Consider the following 19,551-nt stretch of genomic DNA (forward strand, 5'->3'; position numbering starts at 1 on the left):
CATGTAAATCCATGGCTGATTCATGTCAATGTATGGCAAAAACCACTACAGTATTGTAAAATAATTAGCCCCCAACTAATAAAAATAAATGGAAAAAAAATAATATGACACAGAAAAATAAAATAAAAAGAAAAGTAGAATGACTCCTCTTTTCCTTTTTAAAGCCTCTTTGGCTCCACTCCTCTCCTTTAGTAACACTTGAGTGAGCCTCTGTTTGCAAATACGAATGTAGGCAGTTCCATGCTCCAGGAAAGCGGGGACCACTGCCAAGGAGACAGCTGACTGTTCACCATGAGCATTCCAGGCAAAGCCAGGGGAAGAGCCATGAGGGGGCTGTGGAGTTGCTTCTGGTGTCTTGGAGGTACCTGCTGAATATTGGCTATGTTTTAAACATCTGGCAGGATGGAGACAACATTAAATCACGTCGTATAAATCAGTGGTGAACAGCACTGCTGTTAATGCAGGCTTAGAGCAATTGATCATTCATCTGAGCAATACTAAAGAAAATTGACCTTCAGTTCATTATGGGAGTGAATGTCCACACCAGTGCACATTCCTGGAGCTTTATCTTTCTCCTTCCTGTATATTTTATAGCGGAATTTGAAAGATTATTCTTTCCAAATCAAAGGGAATTCCCTGATGCCAGATGAAGAGTTATAATATGCATAGTCACCCCTTCTTGCAGCAGGACCATAATAAAACACCCTGAGGGGCCAGGAGTGTAGGGAAAGGAGGGGACTGTTATCATAGAGCAGTGTTGGCAAAAAACAAGCTAATAGCACTGTTCTCTGGAAGTTTTACTTTCGTTACTTTACGGTAGGCAGAGAGGAGGATCCAGCCTCTCCAACCCAGCGCAGTACATTCTTATCCTTTCTCAGGTGGCACAAGCTACAAACATTCAATAACTTCTAACAGTTTGGCCCACTCTAATTTGGGGCCCCAACTCTCACACAATCCAGTGGATATGCCCTATTCAGTAGCTGGCGAGCAGTAAGGCAAATCTTCCTTCCTGGGAATAAAAATTTGAATAGTCTTAACCTCTTTCTTTTTAAAGAGTAGCATTTTGTTTCACAAATCCTGCTCACAGTGCCAGTTTATGTTTTGCCAACATTTTTATTTTGTTTTAGGTTCAAAGGATTCGTTAACAAAAGAAATCACTTGTTACACACAAATATACAATTTCAATATGTAATAGAGGATTATTTGACTTAATTTCAATATACAGTCATTAAAAGAAGAGAAATACAAACAATAGAGAAAAGTAACAGCCCATACATCACCAAATTGGGATGACAAACATCCAGACTTAGACAGCACTGGGAAGTCTCTCATTAACAGCAATCTGGAGTTCCAGTTGGGAAGGGGCCCCAGGGTGCATCCACCCCATGGGTGAGACTTCAAATTGCAGTTTCAGGGACTCCCCATTTATAATCCCAAGCTGCAATCTGATATCGTTATCAGTTTGCATGTAAAAATGCAGCTCTGTTTTTTTTTAACTTTTATAATGCCATATATTTCACTTTGTGAATCACAAAACTTCTGAGTTCCTAGGGGTTGGCCAGACCCTCAGGGGCTCAAGAATTCCAAGATCCACTCCCTTGCTTATTATCTAAAGTTCCGCCTGACTTGCTATGCATGTATGCAGGTATGGAATCCAGGCAATGTCCAGGCAGGTCCAAGGCAGGTCAGAGTCCTGCTCTCCTGCCTTTGAAGCCTGAACAAGAGTTCCTCCATTTTAATTTCCCTAACAGCTGGCTTTAGGATTATTTAAGTTAAATAACATAGGAATAAGGCAAAATAAAATGGGCAGTCTTAATTCTGTAAGTCAAATAACAATTCCAGATAGTCAAAAGAAATAAAGTGATCAAAGAAACAAGTAATGAATTATACAATGCAGAAAACAGTTTTTGAGCAGTAGGGGATTTAGTAAAGAAAAAGTGCCACCATGAATGGGAAGTATGCTTTTTACATCAACTTCTACATCCATTAACTTATTGGCAGCAATGGTAGTAACAACAGAATGTTCTATCAAGGTACGATTATGTTTACCTATGAAATTTTGTAACTCTTTGGTTCCTTGCAAATCTTACGTAACAGTTCTAAGAAGAAGCCAATATTAGGAACAGACAAAGTAGGGAATATATTTGGGTCCATAATACCTAAGTTCTCATGGGGGGAAAGTAATAAGTGGTCCCCCTCCGATATAAATGATCAACATACGTTAGATATGTGTTTGTGCAGCGTTGCTGGTATAGTGGTGACCATAGCTGCCTTCCAAGCAGTTGACCCTGGTTCGTTTCCTGGCCAAAGCAGTGGGCCAACCTTTGGGCTTACCTGATAGCTCAGTTGGTAAAGAATCTGTCTGAAATGCAGGAGACCCCAGTTCGATTCCTGCATCAGGAAGATCCGCTGGAGAAGGGATAGGCTACCCACTCCAGTATTCTTGGGCTTCCCTTGTGGCTCAGCTGGTAAAGAATCTGCCTGCAATGTGGGAGACCTGCGTTCGATCCCTGGGTTGGGAAGATCCCAGAGAAGGGAAAGGCTACCCACTCCAGTATTCTGGCCTGGAGAATTCCAAGGACTGTATAGTTCATGTGGTCGCAAAGAGTCAGACACGACTGAGCAACTTGAAAAAAAAAAATGTGCTAGACATCTGGAAAAAGGAGTTACTAATTGATATATAGAAGTTGTGTTTACATTATCAGTTACGATACATACTAATCGAGGGGCTATTTTTAAAAATTCTTACAGGATTTAGGGAAGATAGTTCATTCACAATGATTGGTTGGTTTCCCCCAAGGCAAGAAGTTGGTCCACATAGCAGTTCCTCGATAGTCTTGTCACAGTCTATCAATAGGTGGATACAACTGTTAAAGCACAATAATATTAGTGTCTGGGGCTTGAGCTATATCTTTATCAGTGCTGTGTAATCTAGCAGACAGACAAATGTTGTCCATAGAAAGTCTAGGTTAAGAAAGGACAGACCTTGTCTACTAGGAAGGCAAAATTATCCTGAGTCTAGGTCTGGCTCATGTTTCAAAGACTTAGAACTGGACACAACTTAGTGACCAAACAACAACACAACAACAACTCTTGTGATAGATTATTCTTGGAAACCTGACTATAATGTGGATTGTCACTCACACCTCAGCCTTCAAGGATATGCTACAAGTAAAAGAAAAATATGAAGAAACCTATTTGGGACACCTCTCTTCATATTTTTCTCTTAACTGTAGCATATCCCTAAAGATTGAGACGTGAATGACAATCCACATTATAGGCAGGCTTCCAAGAAGAATCTATTCACAAGAGTTGTTGTTGAGTTGTTGTTGTATAGTCACTAAGTCATATCCAACTCGAAGTCTTTGACTCTTTGAGACCGCATGGACTATATAGCCTGCCAGGCTCCTATCTCATTGCGATTTCCCAGGCAAGAATATTGGAGTGGGTTGCCATTTCCTTCTCTAAGGGATCTTCCTGACGCAGGGATCAAACCTGAAGTTCTTGTGTCTCTTGCTTGACAGGCAGATTCTTCACCACTGTGCCACCTGGGAAGCCCCATTCTTTACCCATAGGGGAAGCCAAGTGGCCAATCCATTGGCTACTCACCAAGAATCTGTGTATATGTATCAGTCAAATTTTCTTCCTTTAAAGCCTACTGTTGACAGGGTTTCCCAGGTGGTACTAGTGGTAAAGAACCTGCCTGCCAAGGCAGGAGATGTGAGACATGGGTTCAGTTCCTGGGTAGGGAAGATCTCCTGGAAAAAGGCATGGCAACCCACTCCAGTATTCTTGTCTGGGGGATCCCATGGACAGAGGAGCCTGGCAGACTACAGTCCATATGGTCGCACAGAGTTGGACATGACTGAAGTGACTTAGCACACATGCATGCATATACTGTTGACACTTTTGAATTGTGGTGCTGGAGAGGACTCTTGGGAGTCTCTTGGACAGCGAGGACGTCAAACCAGTCAATCCCAAAGGAAATCAACCCTGAATATTCACTGGAAGGACTGATGTTGAAGCTGAAAATCCAATACTTTGATTAATTGATGTGAAGAGCCAACTCATCGGAAAAGACCCTGATGCTGGGAAAGATTGAGGGCAGAAGGAGAAGAGGGCCAAAGAGGATGAGATGGTTGGATGGCATCATCGACTCAGTGGTCATGAGTTTGAGCAAATTCAAGGAGATAGTGAAGTGCAGGGAAGCCTGGCCTGCTGCAGTTCATGGGTTTGCAAAGACTCAGACACTACTTAGCAACTGAACAACAACAGCATACTGCGTATAATTCAACAAATTGACTACTCTTGGCTTACTTCTTTGCAGCTTCTGGAAACTTCGTATTCCAGAAACCCAAGGACATTGTTTTGTCTTATTTTTTCCATAAGCTCTAATTAGCACACAGTTCATTGATAGATACATGTAATTTTATAATCCCTGGGTGTAGCTCATGGGGTGGTTTTAGTCACTAAGTTGTATCCAACTCTTGCCACCCCATAAACTGTAGCCTGCCAGGCTTCTTTGACTATGGCATTTCCCAGGCAAGAATATTGGAGTGGGTAGCCTTTTCCTTCTCCAGTGGATCTTGCCAACCCAGGGATAGAACCTGGGTCTCCTGAATTGCAGGTGGATTCTTTACCAACTAAGCCACCAGGGGAGCTAATCTCTAATCAAAGATAGATTACTGAGATGAGCTTTAGAATAATTTAATTAAACTTTTTAGTTATCAAACATAACAGAAAGGAACTATGTGAGAAGTGAGTCTTCCCAATATAGATCTCAATTAACAAAACTAGAATTTACTATTCAGTGAAACAGAAATTTTTTGTGAGGACATTAACCCTGCAGCCAGGGAAGGCTTTATTGCATCAAATAAAAAATGAGGTTTGTCAGTGAACCAGGAAAAACCAAGCAGTCTTGGATTTCCTATAGCCCTGGCTGTTTGATTTACAGCTATTGTTTACCCATTTTAAATTCCTTGATTCAGTAGTAGACTCTTGCCATGTCCTAAGGACATCAGGATAGCAAAAGTCTGACAATGAAGGTTAATTTTTTTAGACACACAAGAAGCTTTATCTATGTATGTCACAAACTTCACAGATCATTGTGAACTAATATTTATTTACCAAAAGATTTTAAAAACAAGTATAAATCACTTAAAGGCAAAGAAATTCATATATGCTGTTATCAAAAGCCACATGATAAGAAAACTTTTTTTCTCTTAACAGAGAGAGAAAACCAAATCCAGTCCAATACCAGTTTACTGTTAATAACGAAATTTGCTTATCTAATTTTAATTTAATCTTAAGAAATCCTTTCTATAAATCTTGAAGAGGTAGTATTTTTGCAAAGGCATCAGAGTGAAACCCATAGCTCTCTATAATGACAAAAAAGGCTTTAAAAGGCATGTTTAAAATCTGATTACAGAGGTTTCCCTGGTGGCTCAGTGGTAAAGAATCCATCCACCAATGCAGGAGACTTAGAGTTTGATCCCTCATTCAGGAAGATCTCACACGCCTTAGAGCAACTTGGAGCAAGCCCATGTGCTGCCACTACTGGGCCTGTGCTCTGGAGCCTGGGAAGCCCAACAATTGAGCCCATGTGTCACAGCCACTGAAGCTCAGCGCCCTTGATCTTGTGCTCCACGGCAAAAGAAGCCTCTGCAGTAAGAAGCCTGTGCAGCGCAATGAAGGGTAGCCCCTGCTCACTTCAACTAGAGAAAAGCCCGAGCAGCAGCAAAGACCCAGTACAGCCAAAAATAAATAAATTTTTTTAAATTATTTTTTTAAAAGTCTGATTACAACACAATTGACAAAGTAACTTGGTTACTGCTGTGACATGTAACATTTTAAGATAGCAATTAGAACTATGACTGATAATGTTTTACCAGGGCATGTCAGATCTTTATGAAATCTATATAATTTCTAGAATATCTGTATGGATAACATATTCCATACAACATAACCTGAGAAGATTTATTACTTATTTGACAATTTGTTACTATTCAGTCACAAAGTCATGTCCATCTCTTTTCAATTCCATGAACTGAAGCACACCAGACTCCTCTGTCCTTCACCATCTCCCCAAGATTGTTCAGATTCGTGTCCATTGAATCAGTGATCTCATCCTCTTTGGCCCCCTTCTCCTCCTGCCCTCAATCTTTCCCAGAATCAGGGCCTTTCCCAATGAGTCAGGTCTTCACATCAGGTGGCCAAAGTATTGGAGCTTCAGCTTCAACATCAGTCTTTCCAGTGAATATTCAGGGCTGATTTCCTTTAGAATTGACTGAGTTGATCTTCTTGCAGCTGAAGGGACTCTCAAGAGTCTTCTCCAGCACCACAATTTGAAAGCACCAGTTCTTTGACACTCAGCTTTCTTTATGGTCTAACTCTCACATCTGTGTATGACTACCGGAAAGACCATAGCTTTGATATAAGCACCTTTGTTGGTAAAGTAATGTCTCTGCTTTTTAATACACTGTCTAGGTCTGTCACAGCTTTCCTTCCAAGGAGCATTTAACAATATTTCCCATGAACCTAACTAGTTTAATATCTCTCTTAGGGATGTTCTACAGGCTGTTTGAGGGCTTCCCTGTTGGCTCAAATGGTAAAGAATCTGCCTGCAATGTGGGAGACCTGAATTCAATCTCTGGGTCAGGAAGATCCCCTGGAGAAGGGAATGGCAACTCACTCCAGTATTCTTGCCTGGAGAATTCCATGGGTAGAGGAGCCTGGGGAGCTAAAGTCCATGGGGAAAGAATCAGGCAGGACTGAGTGACTAACACACACAGGGGCTCTCTGAAGTATCCCAGAATCAGCTAGAGGTCAAAAGGGCTTCATTAGAATTTGATTTAAGTTATGTCAATAAATCAAAGGGATCTTGTCTCTTCTAAGAATGACCAGGAAAAGAAGGAACAATGGTTCCAAAAAGGGCCACGGCTTCATGCAGCCTATTCGCTGCACCCACTGTGCCCGCTGTGTGCCCAAGGACAAGGCCATTAAGAAGTTCATCGTTCGGAATATGGTAGAGGCCGCAGCCATCAGGGACATTTCTGAAGCAAGTGTTTCTGACGCCTACTTGCTTCCCAAGCTGTATGTGAAACTACATTACCGTGTGAGTTGTGCCATTCACAGCAAGGTAGTCAGTAATCACTCTCCAGAAGCCTGGAAAAACAGAACACCTCCACCCCAATTTAGACCTGCGGGTGCTGCTCCACGTCCTCCACCAAAGCCCATGTAAGAATCCAAGTCCTTAAAGACTGAAGAAATACTGGTTTTTCTGAAAAGACAATAAAATGAATATTATACTTAAAATATATATCAAAAGGGTGTAGAACACTCAAGATCAAAGGTCACAATCTGTTATCATTATCAGATTGTGTGCAAAAATGCAGCTATGATTTTACCTTAACCGTTTTACAATGCTGTTTGTTTCACCTTGTGAGTCAGAAGACTTCTTAGACCCCAGGGGTTGGCCTGACCTTCAGGGGTTCGGTACTTCCAAGACCCACTCCCTCTTTTATCTGAGGTACCACCTGACTTGCTATGCACACAAGTAGGTGTCCAGGCAGGTCAGAGTCCTGCTCTCCTGCGTCTGAATCCTGAACAAGACTTCCTCCATTTTAACTTCCCAAAAAGCACAAAATCTGGGAAGCATTGGGAATCCAGCATTGCTAAACGCTGTTCCTTCTCAAACAAATTTGGCTGTCTTTTCACAGATCAGTGATAGAAAATAAAAGCTCCAAGTTTCCTGGACCACTTTCTACTTCGAACAACAGCAGTTATTTCTTCAGGAGCGAATGCAGGACCCAGAAATATCTGGCTCAGGCAAATCATCTACAACAGATTTGATGAACAATGGAAATTTCTGCCAATTTGCTTCAACCTGTAAAACAAGCTTTCATTTAAGTTGCCCAGAGGTAGCGTTCCAAGTGCTAGTCAAAACATAGATGAAACAATAGTCAGAGAAATAACAGTCACAGTAGTGAACACCCCTTATAGAGAATGGGAACAACTTCAAGTCTTTCTACTCATATTTAATTATGTCCTCCTCATTTCTCACATCCTAGGTCACTTTTCTGAAAGTCAGGATTCTTCTGATTTCAGCTAGCCTCCGCCAGGTAGCTCTGACCTTTTATATGAGAAATAGACCCCAGGGGCAGCAGGAGTTGTGTGTGGGGGATACACGGAATATTCCATTGCTTTCTGGACTCACAAACTCAAGACTCAGAATGAACGTCCTACAGATACACTGCATAAGATACTAACCTTGTTGATAAGCTTTCCATCCAACAAACACATTGTTGTCGCCACAGGTGATACCGCAGTAGAAGGAACTTAGAAGACAGTGCGTGTTAGTGGAGGAGAGGAGAATAACAGGAACACAGATATAATCCACAACTACATTCTGTTTGGAGTTTGAATCTCTCATATTATTTTTAGTTTTAAAAAGCCTTGCTTTCCGAATTACATGGCACTTGGGCTAGTGTTGCCATGTTGAGTGTAAGCTCCTTAGGAGATGATGGAGTCAACATGGATAGAGCAGATGTGAAGACTGGTGACTCATGTTAAAGGTCAACCCCAGCTCATCCACAGACAGCCAAGGGTTGCCCAGATGGCAAAGACATAAGACAGAGCAATCCACCTAGAAAGGACATCCAGAGATATTTAATAAATTCACATTCTTCCTTCTAAATAAAACTGAATCTCTCCTGGACAAATGAATGTCTTTTTACAGTTGCCTAGAAAGCTATATAAGCTTTATGGTTTGAGCTGCCTAACACATTTTAGTTTCTGTGACTGAATCAAATTAACTAATTCAGTGATAATTAAAGAGCTCTATGTGACAGGGTGCTGTATGGAATACAAGAAATGGAAGTCATATTCCCTAAGTTCAAGATGTTGCTGAGATTGATTAACACTACAAAAGGAAGAGTTTATGAGTAATGAGCTAATGAATGGCCAGTCCCTAAGTATTCTGGGGGTGTCAGGAAAGAAGGGGAACTTCACCAATTCTGTGGACCAGAACATGCAGCAAAGTTTCCTGGAGTAACTAAAAGCCTCAGACAGGCATGGAAAAGGAGGAAGGCCATGCAGACAACAGGACTGGGACAGGACAAGGTCAATAATGGCTTATTTATTAGATCCATAGATCCTGAGGTGACACAGCTGGATAAGAGGAAACTCTGCTGGCACGTCCTGAGAGAATTAGATGTTAATGACAAGTGAACAGTTCTGAATGTTTTAAAATGTGAGTGGGCATCAATAGGTGAAAAATGGCTCTGAGAGACATCTTTATGTGTGCCAGTCATCCTTCCAACTCTTCAGATAAAATTTCCTACTGAAGCTCAAAGCATTTCATTCTCCTGGGATATATATTGGCCATACACACAACTGCTATTAATCATTGCCATCAATGACTGCCACCAACAGATTGCTTCCAGGGTGTCAGGCAGAGAGGAAGCGCAGATGCTTTATTCACATCACTTCCATTCCTCAACACCACCTTGCAAGGTGGACGTTATTGCACCATTTCACAAGTGAGGACACTGAAGACCAGAAAGGCTGAGAATTTTCCTTCATAAATTACACATTTATGAAGAATATGAATTCTGAAATCATGATTCTCTCCTCATTAGATGGTGTTTTTGATCAGAATGATCAGGCTAGGACATCATCAAAAGAAATATGTATATGACTGTTAGAACCAGAAGTGACAAGACAATGTGTTTTGTTAGGCATGACTATTAAATATCCACCCACAGAAAGAGTGCACAGGCTATTTCTATTAATAAGGGTCAATTGCATCAGGACAGTTCCCACAAGATTTGAAAACATTCCCTTATTTTTCAGAAAGAAAACTGTTGACATGTGTTGTATTCTTAATGATACATACATGCCAGAAACTGAAATAGTATTAAGGGAAATAAATTAGGACCTCAGGCACAGGAGTTAGCTATTAAGAGTGGTTTAGTTGCTAAGTCGTGTCCAATCCTTGCAACCCCATGGACTATAGCCTGCCAGGCTTCTTTGTCCATGGGATCTTCTAAATAAGAATACTGGAGTGGGTTGCCATTTCCTTCTCCAGGGGATCTTCCAAACCCAGGAATCAAACCCGGGTCTCCTGTATTGCAGGAAGATTCTTTACCAACTAAGCTATGAGGGGGCAAATTATAATTTATCAAGATATAAATAACAGATATAAAAATTGTGCTGAAAAAGGAGGTCAGTTGTGCTCCTGGGTTTTTACCAAAATGAGCTGAAACTTATATTTACTACAGCTTTATTCATAATTTCCAAAATATGGAAGATGACCTTCAATAGATGCATGGATAAAAAAAATTGTGGTACATGCATACAATGACATATCATTCAGGAATAACATGAAATGAACATCAAGCCACTAAAGGCACGAGGGAATCATAAATGCATTTGCTAAGTGAAAGAAGCCAATCTGAAAGGCTAAATACTGTATGAATTTAACTATATGGCATTCTGGAAAAGGCAATGCCTGAGGAAGCATTACAATGAACAAAGTTAGTGGAGGTGATGGAATTTCAGTGAGCTATTTCAAATCCTAAAAGATGAAGCAGCTAAAGTGCTGCACTCAATATCCAGCAATTTGGAAAACAGCTGTGACCACAGGACTGGAAAAGGTCAGTTTTAATTCCAATCCCAAAGAAGGGCAATGCCAAAGAAGGTTCAAACTACCATACAATTTTACTCATTTCACATGCTAGCAAGGTTGTGTTCAAAATCCTCAAGCTAGCCTTCAACAGTATGTGAACTGAGAATTTCCAGATATTCAAGCTGGGTTTAGAAAAGACAGAGGAACCAGAGATCAAATTGCCAACATCCACTGGATCATAGAAAAAGCAAGGGAATTCCTGGAAAGCACCTACTTCTGCTTCAATGACTACACTACAGTCTTCGACTGTGTGGATCACAACAAACTGTGGAAAATTCTTAAAGACAAGGGAATACCAGACCACTTTACCTGACTCCTGAGAAACTTGTATGCAGGTCAAGAAGCAACAGTTAGAACTGGACATGGAACAATGGATTGGTTCAAAATTGGGAAAGGAGTACATCCAAGCTGTATATTGTCACTCTGCTTATTTAACTTCTATGCAGAGTACATTATGCAAAATGCCACCCTGGATGACTCACAAGCTGGAATCAAGATTGCCAAGAGAAATATCAATAACCTGATATATGCAGATATCATCCTAATGGCAGAAAGTGAAGAGGAACTAAAAAGTCTCTTGATGAGGGTGAAAGAAGAGACTGAAAAAGTTGGCTTAAAACTCGACTTTCAAAAAACTAAGATCATGGCATCTGGCCCCATCACTTCATGGAAACAGTGGAAACAGTGACAGACTTTATTTCCTTGGGCTTTAAAATCACTGCAGACTGTAGCCATGAAGATGCTTGCTCCTTGGAAGGAAAGCTATGACAAACCTAGACAGTGTATTTAAAAGCAAAGACATTACTTTGCCAACAAATGTATAGTCAAAGATATGGTATTTTCAGTAGTCATGAACAGATGTGAAAGCTGGACCATAAAGAAGGCTAAGAACTAAAGAACTGATGCTTTCGAATTGTGGTGCTGGAGAAGACTCTTGAGAGTCCCTTGAACTGCAAGAAGTTCAAGCCAGTCAATCCGAAAGAAAATCAACCCTGAATACCCATTGGAAGGACTGATGCTGAAGCTGAAGCTCCAATACTTTGGCCAACTGACGCGAAGAGCCAATTCACTGGAAAAGACCCTGATGCTGGGAAAGATTGAAGGCAAAAGGAGGAGGGGCGGCAGAGGATGAGAAGTTTAGATAGCATCACTGACGCAGTGGACATGAATTTGAGCAAATTTGGGGAGATAGTGAAGGACAGGGGAACTTGGCATGCTGCACTCCATGGGGTCGCAAAGAGTCAGACATGACTTAGTGACTGAACAAAAACAGCATGGAGATAATAAAAAGATCAGTGATTTCCAGGGTTTGGGATGAAGGAGAGATGAATGGGGGAGCACAAAGGACTTTTAGGGCAGGGAAACTATTCTGTATGATATGATAATATTGGATACAGGTCATTACACCTTTACTGCAACCCACAGAATGTACAACAAGAGTTGTAAACGGTGGGCTTTAGTTGATAATAATAATGCATCAATATTGGCTCATTAATTGTAGCAAATGGACCACATTAATGCAAAGTATTAATAATAAGAGACACTTGAGGGAAGAGGAGGGAAGGCAATATGTGGACATTCTTTGTACTCTGCGCAACTTTTTTATAAACCTTAACCTGCTTTTAAGAAAATGTCTATTAATTTTTTTTTTTTAAAGAAGGGGACTCACTATCCAGTTAAGTAAATCTATGCTTAATGCACAGGTTAAGTAGTTCCATGCTTCAAACAAATCAAACCAGATTTTTAAAAGTACTTGGTAAACAAGAAGTAAAAGATAAGCCCTAACCATGTTCCTTCTTTCAGCTAAGTTGCCTCCAGTCACCTAGAATGGTTCCTCTGACCAAGAGGAAGAAAGGAGCCCCCAGAAACTAGGTTGTTATTGTTGTTCAGTTGCTCAGTTGTATCCGACTTTCTGCAACCCCATGGACTGCAGCACTCCAGGCCTCCCTGCTCCTCACTATCTCCTGGAGTTTGCCCAAGTTTATGTTCATCGAGTCAGTGATGCTATCAAACCACGTCATCCTCTGCCACCCTCTTCTTCCACCTTCAATCTTTCCCAGCATAAGGGTCTTTTCCAGTGAATTGGCTGTTCAAACCTGGGTACTTATTTTTAAAACTGCATTAACAATCTGCAATATATAATTCTTAATTCTATGAAGCTGCAACAAAATTTAAATTAAAAAAAGAAATATCCTTTTAGATTGCATAATTACATAATCTCAGCATGCCTACTGGTTTGCAGCCTTGGAAGTTCTCTGGGAGAAACTCGAAAACTGGCCTCTGAACACAGAGGGCAGGAAGAAGCCAAAGAAAGAGGCAGACCACTCTTAACTGGTAGGTGGCAGGTTTAATAAGGGAACTTAGTTATGAGGTTTGTCTCGGATGTCCACAAAATGATTAAATCTTCACACCTATCCCATAGAATCTTAAATTTTTATGTAGAGGCCTTAACTGAGTTCAGTCACATATTCCATCCAAATGATCTAAATAGCACATTGTTCTCTCAAGACTGTGTCCTTGAAATGGCTCCAGCTGTGAGAATGGTGGGCAGAACATAACATTCCAAGGGCAGGGGAAGGGTTGAAGAGCCTATGGTCAACTGGTGGTCACATCCTCCTGAAGACCTCCTTCAACAATCCCTCCTTTATTGCTCTCAGGTATTTTAACTTCTAAAAATGTCAAAGGTTAATGGAAAGAACTCTTCTATCACCCACAGGTCTGCTGTCCCTAGGTATCTGAAAGGGATTGGTTCTAGGACCCCTGAGATACCAAAAGCCAAGGATGCTCCAGTCCCTCATATAAAATGGCATCATGTTTGCATATAACCTACATACATTCTCTCCCATACCTTAAATCATATCTAGATTACTTATAATACTTAATACAATGGAAACAGTTGCCTTCATGAGGCAAGTTCAAGTTTGGCTTTTTGGAACTTTCTGAAATTTTTTTTTCAAAATATTTTCCATACAGGATTGGTTGAATATGCAGATGTGGAATCCACAGATATGAGGGGTCAACTGTAGAATCTTTCCCCTGACCTTCAGTTCTGCTGAATCTATAGAAAGCACCATCGCATTTGATGGCTTGACAACATTACTAGAGATGCTATAAATTACATATAATTTCACATAATTAAAACTACTTTCTGGGAACTATTGAAAATGCAAACCATAGTTTGCGGCTCTTCCTCTGTTTTTATCTATTCAGTTCAGTTCAGTTGCTCAGTCGTGTCCAACTCTTTGAGATCCCATGGACTGCAGCATGCCGGGCCTCCCTATCCATCACCAACTCCCGGAGTCCACCCAAACCCATGTCCATTGAGTCGGTGATGCCATCCAACCATCTCATCCTCTGTCATTCCCTTCTCCTCCTGCCTTCAATCTTTCCCTGCATCAGGGTCTTTTCAAATGAGTCAGCTCTTTGCATCAGGTGGCCAAAATATTACATAAATAAATATAAGTATTACATAAATAAAAATATTTTTATATTATATGCATTATATAAATTATATATTATCTCTATATAATCAATATATTTTATTATATAAATAAATTATAAGTAAAGTTATTTAAAGTAAAATTATAAGTAAATTATATAATAAATGCTTATCTTTATTAAACTGTGAAGTAATATCTTTGATCCTTTCCTTTTTACCTTCAGACAGAAATTACTTGTGTAAAAATCATCATGGTTTACAACTTAAAATTGGAAAGATGTACGAAATGGATGGTGAAGAGAAAATACCTAAGTAAATGATGTATTTTTAAATCTTCAAATACCAGAGAAACAAAATAAAATTACTTTCATTTGGTTTACCCAGCCTGACTCCCCACTGAGATGCATTCACTTTTTATTTTTAATAAAGTAAAATTTATAAAAAGTGAACAGGTTTTAAGTATAAACTCTTATGAGTTTTGGTAAATATATATACACAGTAAACCAACACCTCAACCAAGACAAAATGTTTCTGCTACTGCCAAAATTTCCCTTGTGGTCCCTCCAGTCAATCCCACCCATATCCACAGACAACCATTGTTCTGATTTCTTTGATCACAGGTTAGTTTTGTCTGTTCATGAACTTAGGTTTGCTCTTATGTCTGACTTATTTTGTTCACCATAATGCTTTTGGTATTCACTCCTGTTGTTGTGTGTTCATTCTTTTCTTTTTTTAATCTCCAGGAACTATTCTTTTGTATGAATCGATCAAAATTTGTTTATCCATTCTCCTGCTGATGGACATTTGGATTGTTTCCAGGCTTGGCTGAATGAATGTTTTCATTTCTTTTCAGTTAATACCTAAGTACTGGTTCATAGGGTAATTATATTGGGGCTTCCCAGGTGGTGCTAGTGGTGAAGAAACTGCCTGCCAATGCAGGTGATGCAAGAGACTCAGGTTTGATCCCTGGATTGGGAAGATCCCCTGGAGAAGGGAATGGCAACCCACTCCAGTATTCTTGCCTGGAGAATCCCATGGGCAGAGGAGCCTGGTGGGCTACAGTCCATGGGGTCGCACAGAATTGGACACAGCTGAAGTTCCTGGGCATGGCACAGGTTAGGTATATGTTTAACTTCATAAGAAGCTGCCAAACATGTTTCCAAAGTGACTATTCCATTTTATATTCTCATAAGCAATGCATATGAGTTCCAGTTGTTCCACAGCCTCATGAGCACTTGGTATTGGCAGTCTTTTTAATATTAAACATTTCAGTAGGTGTAACATAGTACCACATTGCAATTTTAATTTGCCTTTCCCTGATGTTGACCATCTTTTCAGATGTCAATTGATGATCATGTATCTTCTTTTGTGAGATGTCTATTTAAATCTTTTACCCATCTTTATTATATTTTAAATTTTTTATTGATTTGTAGAAGTTCTTTACACATATTCTGGATGAAAATCTGATCTATGTATCACATATATGTAAATATGTATGTCAGACCTTTGAGTTACACATATTTCCTCCCAGTTCATGTCTTATCTGTTCATTTTCTTAACAGTATCTTCTTTTAATCTTAAAACATTTATCTTTCCATAACTCAGATCAAACACCTTCAATTATGCTTGTTTACATAATTACATCACCAACCTGCTAAGTCTTTTTAAAATGAGGCCCCAATCACATCTCTGACTGTATTTCATAAGACTGTTACTCTGTTCAACATTAAAAGCAAATAACAGCTGAAAATATAATAAAATTCAGTGCAATAAAAAGAAGGAGGCAAATGTATCCCTGGCGATATAGAAAAGTTCTCCAAAATAAGAATGAAAAGGCAATTTTAGGAGTGTGTGTTTGTGTATGGTATTGTACAGTTAAGCATCTCTCAATTTAAAAAATTGTGGACGATTACACACCAAGCTGACCATTTGTTGTTATTTGTTGTTGTTTAGTCACCAAGTTGTGTCTGTTTTTCTTTAATTAACAGTAAATTTTTTGATGGTCTGACTACCTGGTTTTTGTTACAAGAACTAGACATCCCAACCCACTCCAGTATTCTTACCTGGAGAATCCCATGGACAGAGGAGCCTGGTGGGCTATAATCCATGGGGTCGCAGAAGAGTTGGGTACAACTTAGTGATTCACAGTATCTTTTGATGAGCAAAAATTTTACTTTTAATGAAGTCCAATTCATCATTTTTTCCTTTATGGTTATATTTTTGTCTGTGTTATCAATTATTGCCTACTCCAAGCTCTCAATATAGTCTCCTATTTTCTTCTAGGCATTTTTAGAGTTTTAGCTTTTATGTTGGGGTTTGTGATTCATTTTTATTATTGTTTATATATTATATGAGGTTGAAGTTTATTTTTCTCTACATCTATATTCACTGCAGATAGTTCAATTGGGAACGGACTGACGTTTTATCAATATTAAGCCTCCCAATCTAAGAATATTACATATTTCTCCATTTATTTAGGTTTTCTTTAATTTCTTTCATCAATGTTTTTGACTTTTCAGATTGTTTTAAAAATCTTTTGTTAAATTTATTTGTATTATGTTTTTGAAAGCTCTTAAAAATGAATAGATTTTTATTTTTTTTCTAGTTGTTTGTTGCTCTTTTTAAAAATTTTTTATTATTTTTTTCATTTATTTTTATTAGTTGGAGGCTAATTACTTTACAATATTGTAGTGGTTTTTGACATACATTGACATGAGTCAGCCATGGATTTATATGTGTTCCCCATCCCAATCCCCCCTCCCGCCTCCCTCCCCATCCCATCCCTATGGGTCTTCCCAGTGCACCAGCCCTGAGCACTTGTCTCATGCATCCAACCTGGGCTGGTGATCTGTCTCACCCTTGATAGTATACATGTTTCGATGCTGTTCTGGAATATTACTCAACCACTAAAAAGAATTCATTTGAATCAGTTCTAATGAGATGGATGAAACTGGAGCCCATTATACAGAGTGAAGTAAGCCAGAAAGATAAAGACCAATACAGTATACTAATGCATATATATGTTTGTTGCTCTTTTATAGAGATAAAACTGAATTTTATATATGGACTTGGTCCTGTTACCATACTAAACATTTCATACATGAGTAGTTTTTTCATTGAGTCCAAACCCTAATGTTTTACTCATAAGACTGGAGGTAAAATTTTAAATGTGAACAAAATCATGTGTGTTTTTTTTTCCTTCAAACATTAGCTATCTTTACTTGCCATCAGTTAGGAGCAGCCATCAGAAAGTTACCACTAGCGCCACCTGGGAAGTCTCACATGGAGATAACAGTGAGTCTTACTATTCAAGGCTAAATAAATCTTAGCATACAGGGTGCCCTGGCAGAGGTGGATTAGCAAACACCAAGTGGACTCAAGCCAAAAAGACGCTTTATGCTTCCCCCCTTCTAGCCTTGGAAGCCACCCAGACAAAGAACTGGATCCACAAAGAGAATCAGCTAGAGGGAGACCACAAGCTGCCTCAGCAGCTACCCAGGCACCCACAGCGCAGACACATAGACCTGTCTTCTGTCCCAGCCTGGATCTCACCACCACAGGAGACCAGATACCATGCGAGATGTTTGGTCCCGACCAGTCCACAAGGTTGGCTGTACAGAAGCAGGGATGGGGGGCTCAGGTTTGTGAAGCTGCTGCTGGAGCCCGGGACCAGCTGATGCCTGACTTCCGCCAGTCACATTAGCAGCCCCTCTTCCTTTGAAGAAAAGGCTTAGAGGGAAATAACAAATACAAAGGAAAAAACAACAAAAGAGCTCATTTTTATACCTCTTTGAATGAAAATATCAACACGGAAAAATATATTTTCTCCACTTGAGAGGCCATTATTAAGTTGTGAAGAATTAAAATCAAATAAAATGTTTAAAATAAAATCCTTTTTAATAGAATACTACTTAAAAGGCCATATTGGCTTTACAAAATGAAAGTTATTAAGAATATTTGGCTGATTTGTAGAGGTCCATTATGAATTTTTAATTAGTTTATATATTACTTTCCCCCTATAGAAGTAATACATGATTATGCTAGAAAACTTGGAAAAGAGGAAAAAAACAGCAAGAAGAAAAAAATCAGTTGCCTAAGGTCCTAACCATCTGGAGACAACAACTTATAACAAATGCATTCTTTCAGAATATTTTTTTAGAGTTGCAATTGTATGATACAAATGCAAATTTTAACTTAAAAAATAGCATGTATATTTTCAATGATAAAAGTAATATGTATTCATTATAAAAAAACTTTGTGACAAATATAAAAAATAAAAATCACTCTGCATGTGTGCTCAATAACTTCAGTTGCGTCCGACTCTTTGCAACCCCATGTACTGTAGCCCTCCAGACTCCTCTGTCCACAGGATTCTGCAAGCAAGAATACTGAAGTGGGTTGCCATGCCCTTCTCCAGGGGATCTTCCTGATCCAGGGATTGAACCTGCGTCTGCTGTGTCTCCTGCATTGCAGATGGATTCTTTACCACTGAGCTACCAGGGAAGCCCCCCAAATCACTCTAAAATCCACAATTAGCATAGTACTTTATAAAAAGGAAAATGAAAAATGACCACATCTGTGCCAAAGTTTTACTTTACAAAGTTCTCACAAATGTCTCTGATTTTGAATCTGAAAAGAAAGTAGTAGTAGAAGGTTATAGTTCTAAGATGAGCTTCTATAGTTATACTTCTGAGGTAAATTTATAGCTTCTAAATTCTCTCTTTTGCGGGAAATTATTCTGAAAACTTTTTAGCACATCACTCTCAAATTTCTTAAACCCACTGTCTACATAATGCACCTAGAAGTAAATGAAGATTATATTCAACCCAATAACAAGTCCTAGTGGTTTTTCTGGGCTGTAATCTGAACTGATTAAAACCCAGAGATGCAGGGCTTTAAACTAAAATCAAAAGACACAACTTTAGTTAAATCACAGCTAAGTATTTAGCAAATAATACCACTTAGGCATCATTAAGCAGCTCTAAGGCAGTGGTCTCAACCTCAGCTGTGCATTGTAAAATTACCCAGGAAGTTTTTAAAATTTCAGATAGGTAGACCCAGTCCAGTGAAATAAAAATCTTTGGGGTCTGGTAGCAGCACATTTAAAAGCAGCTGATTCAAATTTATATAGGTCCATTATGAGTTTTTAATTAGTTTAAATAAATATTATTATCCCCTTATAGAAGTAATATATGATTATGGTAGAAAACTCGGAAAATAGAAAAAAAAAAACAAGAAGAGGGGGAAAAATGTACATTCAAGCTTGGGAACACTGCTGAAGGGAAAAAAACATTGCATCTTTACCCCCAGTAGTGCTTAGAAATGTATAGAATTTCTTTCATCTAAATGGCAAAATATGTTGCACACTTGTCCCATGGGGTAGAGATAACCAGAGATGAAGTGCATTTTTTGGTTTTCCAATTAT

General features: G+C 39.2%; 1 protein-coding gene across 1 annotated transcript; it reads left to right on the top strand.

Moving 5' to 3' along the window:
- Positions 1-6,895: 6,895 nt before the first annotated feature.
- Positions 6,896-7,240, top strand: LOC133071880 (small ribosomal subunit protein eS26-like). The gene has a single exon (XM_061164726.1). It carries the CDS (start codon positions 6,896-6,898, stop codon positions 7,238-7,240), a length of 345 nt encoding a protein of 114 aa, XP_061020709.1.
- Positions 7,241-19,551: the final 12,311 nt, after the last annotated feature.

Source organism: Dama dama, chromosome 17 (genome assembly GCF_033118175.1).
Source record: "Dama dama isolate Ldn47 chromosome 17, ASM3311817v1, whole genome shotgun sequence".
NCBI classification, from domain to species: Eukaryota; Metazoa; Chordata; class Mammalia; order Artiodactyla; family Cervidae; genus Dama; species Dama dama.